The 7,360-nt window shown below is 31.5% G+C and overlaps 1 protein-coding gene and 1 non-coding gene across 3 annotated transcripts; both read right to left on the bottom strand.

Moving 5' to 3' along the window:
• Positions 1-2,197: 2,197 nt before the first annotated feature.
• On the bottom strand, positions 2,198-7,356 carry LOC100374430 (A-kinase anchor protein 14-like). Of its 2 annotated transcripts, none has more exons than XM_002737175.4 (4): positions 7,231-7,356; positions 6,411-6,693; positions 2,943-3,125; positions 2,198-2,468 (listed from the first exon to the last, which is right to left on the bottom strand). In XM_002737175.4, exons 2-4 carry the CDS (start codon positions 6,666-6,668, stop codon positions 2,331-2,333), a joined length of 579 nt encoding a protein of 192 aa, XP_002737221.1. In that variant the 5' UTR covers positions 6,669-6,693; positions 7,231-7,356; the 3' UTR covers positions 2,198-2,330. The 2 variants fall into 2 exon arrangements, with proteins under 2 accessions (XP_002737221.1, XP_002737220.1); XM_002737174.4 differs by having other exon boundaries at positions 6,843-7,243.
• On the bottom strand, positions 6,059-6,158 carry Mir4824 (microRNA mir-4824). Its single transcript, NR_038781.1, has one exon. It is a non-coding gene; the product is annotated as a microRNA mir-4824 (primary transcript).
• Positions 7,357-7,360: the final 4 nt, after the last annotated feature.

The following is a 7,360-nucleotide window of genomic DNA, read 5'->3' as shown; positions in this document are numbered from 1 at the left end:
GATAATAAAACTATCGTGACAATTTTGATGAGCACAAACTGTTTAGCTATTCCAGTAGCCAAATTTATACAGAATAGCTACAGTGCCACCAATTCACAAGTGATTTTTTTCTTCTCAGGCTGATATAGTATTATTCTGTAATTGCTTTTAATCATTTAACTTTTAATTTACAATTTGCGTAATTTTAATTTTTTTTCGACCTTAGGACACACCGACTTAATTTTATGGATGACATCCGCGCGCGCATTAGTTTTCGCCTGTTTTTTATTGAAGACTATTATTAATTATCTGCGACACCTTTTACGTTTTACTTGTATGTGCGTACCACCACAACGCAAATAACAATTTTACCTTAATACTGAATATTTACGTCAAGATCAAACAAATCGTAATACAGGAAGTGGTCAGTTCGAGAAAGAGTATTGCGCCCTCAAGCATCGCCCTCAAGAAGTCCCGACTTTGCCAGTCTACATGTAAGCATAATATGAGGGACTTTTTAATCTCGGGTGATACACATAACAAATGGCATTTGGTTCGCTGACATCGAATACTTTAAATTAGTATTTACTGGCTTTATACTGTAGATAAATATTGATATAGTGTATTAGCCAATTACCGAGAAGTTACTTTTATCCCTTCAAGTGTTTACACTTTCCCTGGTATTTCAATCCACAACGCACTAGTTTCTTTTTTATCCATTTGTGAACCTGGTACAGTCGGGACATAAGATGACCATGTAGTTAAACTATGTTTTGATATCAACAGTACACTCGACAATGGCTTAATTATTAAAAACGAATGAATAAACCTTTGGATGATTTTCTTGTGTAACCATTAGAGTGTACATTTTTCCATAAGATGGATATCTGTTGTATATTGCACACTCATTTGTTATAATACTGCTACTCGGAGATTTTGTTTTCCTTTCTGAGGACGATCACATTTTCAATCTAGTTAACGCCCTCTTCCTCAACCAGTCCGACTCTGACAACTAACGTTGTGCTTTTTTATTTAAACTACAAGTTCACACAGATGCAGAGTTTGTGACCTAAATACTGTTCCAGTGGAATTAAATATATCAAGTGACAACAACCACTGGAATAATTCGTACAGTATAGATTACAATGGGTGGGAAATCCAATCATATATAATCTTCAGGACTGTGATTTACTTTGAACAAAAGTATTAAACCAGCATATTACAATATAGAGGGTTGGCAAGGGGTATTTTCGTAAGCTGTAATCAATTGTTTTTATTTTTGTAACAATGTAATTTAAATAAATAAAAAAAACGTAATTCGTAACCATGGGCAAGGTGTAAAATGTAATCAGCTATTTTATTTGTCTGTAATTTGTATAAATATATTATTTTTTGTAAGCGTATAAAGCATTTTCCAAATTAAATGTTGTAATTCGACCACAATTTCCAATTTTGATTCTTAAATACAAATTATCAAAAATATTATAAAAATGTAAAATGTAATTAGGAATTTGCTTTATCTGTAAAGTGTAAAAAACTAATTTTTACTCTAAATGAAACTTTCATTTTATTTCCTGTAAAAACATAACATGCTGTTTTTATTTTCTGTAACCTGTACCAGCTACTCCCCCTTGCCCCTCCTCAATATAGCTCAATGTTTTGCTAACTCATATGTAACAGTTTGTTATGCTAAGCTGATATCGATATTGCTACTAAGTAAGCTATATTGCAATATTGTTGGTTGACTTGCTTTCTCATTTACAGCAACACCAGTATATAATGGATGTGTTCATACTAGTTTAGTCACCTCACCTTTTATACATGCATCATCTGATTGAGTATTAAATAAATCTGCTAGGAGGAAAACCTAAGAGGGAACTCTGTATTGAAAGTGTTACATAAATCTGACTATATTTGAAAGATGATAAGGACCTGATGAGATAAGTCATATATATATTATATATCTTTTCTTTTATTAATAAACAAACTAAACAAATTGCAGGATTGCTTTGTGCAGAACATGAACTTATAGATGATCTCATTTTATAAGTACAAGGTATGCAGTACATTATGAGGTTAAATGAGTTATGCTATTCTTTATTGCATGCATTGAACTGGTACATTAATTTGTAGACCTAATGCATACTATTCTTTCAGAAAATAATTTAGTAAAGTTACTTTTGTCACTGGACTTTAAAAAAAAATGTTTTTCTTCAGACCTAACTTACGACCCATATACTTGAGAAGAGTATATAGAGTATCCCCCCCCCCGTAGGATTTGTTTTTCTGTAAAACACAATGCCTCTTGGCAAAGTTCAGAGTACATATACATTACAGTATACACAATGACATTAAAATGTAACTGCTTCCATCATAATGATTTTACTGTCAATAATATCCTTCAGCCATTTCTCTCGAAATCTGGAGTTTCCTGGTTTGTGTACAAGTCTATTGCCTTCAAAAACATAATAAACATCAACCGGAAAATGCTATGGAGAAAAAACATAAAATAAATGGATTTGAATCAGTAATTAGCTAAGAAATATCACAAAATGGTATATATAGGTATTTACATGTAAATATTATTTTTGAGTATACCAAAAAATGACAATCATTAATAAAAACAAATGCACATATGACCAATACTGCTGCTATATAGTCAGCCATTTTCAATATAAAATAAATGAAATATATATAAATGTCTGTCTCATTTAAAATGTTTTAGGGAATGCATGTCCCCCAAAAAAGTAGAGCAGATAAATGATCTACTCCAGTTCTTGTTGCCGATTTTATTGAATTGCGAATAAAATTATAAAGCGAATAATGAATATGTGAGGAAAAAATGTTAAATTTAAATGAATACAGTATATTGTATTCATTTAAATTAAACATAATCTGAAATATTAATTATCATTTTGAAAATAAAGATTATACTGTACATCTTCTCTGTAACAAATACTTACACCGGGTTTAATTTTAGAAACTTCTATTGTGAAATAAACACAAGCTGTAGCTCTTGGGATTGGTTTCCTTCGTGTTGGAATACTCCACCTGACTTGATAACGATATATTTTACTGTATTTATCATCTTCTTCTCTAAGAAAATCTATACAATATAACCATGCACCTTGATATTCCCATGTTTGCTGTGTATAAAATACATATACCAATGACTTAATACATCAGAGCATTAATCAACCATTTCAATATACAGTTTTCTTCAAGTATATTCTAGTAAAAGATTATTGATATTATAATTAAATGTAAATGCTTTAAATTATTGGATGCTAAATGTGTGAAGGAGTAATGTATTAGTAAAAACAATGCACAGGAAATTGACAACTTATGACAAATATCCTATCAACTAAAATTGCCATTGTAATGTATTATGAATATAATGGTCAAAATATTCTCTTGTTGAAAACTCAATAAATTAAAAGGCTATTTTTAGGAAACTTGAATAATATATGAATAAGATTCATATAAATAACAATGTTTAGTTTCTCAAGCTATTAGGCCAAGTAAAATATATACATATAATGGAATACTTATATAGAGAAATCAAATGCAAAAACAAAAAATAATAAAATAAAATTTAAAAAAAAATTATTATTGGTTGCCAAATTTCTATTCTATAATTACAATGTTCACCTGATGAAAATAGCATAGAGCCATGACTAATTTGCATAACTATGCATATTGTGTTCATTGTTATGCCATGCTCAATTATTTATTTGTTCATCTAAACCAAGATAAATTTATCATAATATTGTACATACTAGTATTGAATATAATTGATATGTGTCTGCATTAGATCATTTCCAAGTGTCTGTGTCATTATAGTTAATAACAAAGATATTTTAGTAACCATGGTCTATTTTGGTTGAGTATATATCAACAAATTGTTAGTAACTGTGGTGTATTTTGGTTGAGCATATCAACAAATCACTAGTAACCATGGTGTATTTTGGTTGAGCATATCAACAAATCACTAGTAACCATGGTGTATTTTAATTGAGCATATCAACAAATCACTAGTAACCATGGTGTATTTTGGTTGAGTGTATCAACAAATCACTAGTACCCATGGTGTATTTCAGTTGAGCATATCAACAAATCACTAGTAACCATGGTGTATTTTAGTTGAACATATCAACAAATCACTAGTAACCATGGTGTATTTTAGTTGAGCATATCAACAAATCACTAGTAACCATGGTGTATTTTGGTTGAGCATATCAAAAAATCACTAGTAACCATGGTGTATTTTGGTTGAGTGTATCAACAAATCACTAGTAACCATGGTGTATTTTGGTTGAGCATATCAACAAATCACTAGTAACCATGGTGTATTTTAGTTGAGCATATCAAAAAATCACTAGTAACCATGGTGTATTTTGGTTGAGCATATCAACAAATCACTAGTACCCATGGTGTATTTCAGTTGAGCATATCAACAAATCACTAGTAACCATGGTGTATTTTGGTTGAGCATATCAACAAATCACTAGTAACCATGGTGTATTTCAGTTGAGCATATCAACAAATCACTAGTAACCATGGTGTATTTTAGTTGAGCATATCAACAAATCACTAGTAACCATGGTGTATTTTAGTTGAGCATATCAACAAATCACTAGTAACCATGGTGTATTTTGGTTGAGCATATCAAAAAATCACTAGTAACCATGGTGTATTTTGGTTGAGTGTATCAACAAATCACTAGTAACCATGGTGTATTTTGGTTGAGCATATCAACAAATCACTAGTAACCATGGTGTATTTTAGTTGAGCATATCAAAAAATCACTAGTAACCATGGTGTATTTTGGTTGAGCATATCAACAAATCACTAGTACCCATGGTGTATTTCAGTTGAGCATATCAACAAATCACTAGTAACCATGGTGTATTTTGGTTGAGCATATCAACAAATCACTAGTACCCATGGTGTATTTCAGTTGAGCATATCAACAAATCACTAGTAACCATGGTGTATTTTAGTTGAGCATATCAACAAATCACTAGTAACCATGGTGTATTTTAGTTGAGCATATCAACAAATCACTAGTAACCATGGTGTATTTTGGTTGAGCATATCAAAAAACCACTAGTAACCATGGTGTATTTTGGTTGAGCATATCAACAAATCACTAGTAACCATGGTGTATTTTGGTTGAGTGTATCAACAAATCACAAGTAAATCACTGGCATTTCCACATGATCTTCCTCCTTCCAGTATAGTTAGAGTTGTTTTATAATAATTAAAATAAATCTCAAATATGTGTTTGTTAAATATTACCGGTAACATAATTTGGCTGGGAAAAACTATTATGTACTGTGAAATCCTGGAAATTTGTTGGTTAATGTGTATGAGCCGGTGAAGCAAATATTGTGAATTACTGTGTCTGCATGTATTAATCAAACAATATACATATCTGAAACCTGTAGTGTTTTTAAAAAAAAAAATGTTTCTGTTAAGAAGTGAGTGCTTTGAGAATTCCTTTGGAACAATGGTAGATTGTTAAAAATGGTAACAAACACATTAAACAAAGAAATAAAATTGCCATTGTTCTTAACAATAGATATAAAAGCACTAAACAAACATTTGCATAAGTCATGCTGACCTGGCAGTTTGTTGAGAATACAGAATTGATCAGAAAATGCTCAAGGCCATTTGTCAAAGAAATTTTTGAAAAACTATATGAGTTGTTAAATTTGTAATGATTTCTATTCTTACAGCAGGTTGTGTTCTATAAAAGAACATACAATAGATTGATAGCCAGTGTCAACAGGTGTTCTCATACACAGGTTGCTACAAACATAAATCTTTATGCTATAATGAAACTATAAAGCAAGACCAATTATGTATAAGATTTAGAAAAGAAAAAGAAAAACTACTTAGTAAAAAAATAGTAATAACAAATTAAAGAGGAGAAATACTTAATGAATGTATCTGAGTTGTGTTAACATTTCATTATTTATGTACGTATATGTTTGCAACACAGCGTCCTAGAAACTATTGTTATTCTTTGTCCAGGCAATTAGTTTATTATTTATTTGAATTCTGTTGTATAGTTGGTTGGTTCCAGCCATTTGGTAACTTACAAAACTGACTGGTGAAAGCAACAAGAAAAACACCAGCTCAATTTGGTAAGTTATCAAATAGTGGGATGCAACAGATTTCACTATTTTAGATGAAAATTTGTGAAGTACACTATGAATTAATAATATAGCAAAGATCTTTAGCATAAAGCAGCTCTTACTACCCCTACCTAATAAAGATAGAAGTACGCAAAATAGATCAGGGAAAAAAATTAAAATGTGTTTTTATAAAATCTTCCTAAATATCAAAAACAATATACATGTATATATATATATATACGTTCATATATGTTCAAATCGATAGAGTTTCTAAATTCTGTTACTTACTTTTATGAATTCCTCAATTTTCTGTATTCCTTTTTCCACTGTGAATTGTTCACATTTCATCCACTGAATATTTTTAATGTCATACTCAGGCCATTCAGAATAAAGCAGACTATCATAGTCTCTTATAGTAGTCGATTCAGGTCTACTGCCAGTCTGTTTCAATCCCATCTCAGTAATTAAACGCCTCCTGGCATTACTGATCACTCTATCCACCAGTGCATGAGCCTGGTGTTCTAAGTCACCCTCCATATCACCCATTTTATATTCAACGTTTTGTTTTCACCTATAAACATAAAAAATAACGATTATGAGGCAAGATTGCAGATATACACTGAAAGCAGATGAGTACCCGATGACAACGGTGAATTGCGAAGCTTATCTACCAGTTGCAGTGTACGACACATGGAAATGACGACAACGGTCAGACTATACCTGTTCCATGGTGCATAGCCATGTTATTTGTCTTGTTGAGATGCGTGTACATGGTTTGCAAGGTTGGAACAATGTCTTGTCTAAGCGAGAGGTCGAACAGTTTAGTTGATAGTGTCTCAGTCCTCATCCCCGTTGAAAAGGTTTGGAACATTGTCCGACTGTGTCTATACCTTGGTTGCTTAGCACGTCAAATAAACCAAACAAAGCGCAATGATACAACGGCGTAATCGATCGAAGTCGGACAAGCATTGTTACCTTTGAGAAGCGTACTAGACAGAAAAATACCCGACTAGTCCTAGTACACAATTTTTGACTCCTTCGAAACTGTTTAAATTTGTGCAATAACATTTTTGAAAATCGTAGATATTTTTAGAAGCAGATACCTTACCATTAATTTCAATCACAACGTATGCAACACGGAAGTCGTCACTCTTTATCAAAATTATGTTTTCATTCGTTGCTGTTGACAACAATAGTACGTTTGCTGTTTCTTTACTCCAATATCCACTTTGCCTTTT

This window comes from Saccoglossus kowalevskii, chromosome 1, assembly GCF_978046115.1.
Source record: "Saccoglossus kowalevskii chromosome 1, keSacKowa6.1, whole genome shotgun sequence".
Lineage (NCBI taxonomy): Eukaryota > Metazoa > Hemichordata > Enteropneusta > Harrimaniidae > Saccoglossus > Saccoglossus kowalevskii.
The sequence above is the reverse complement of the archived record's forward strand: the minus strand, read 5'-3'. Positions and strand labels throughout refer to the sequence as shown.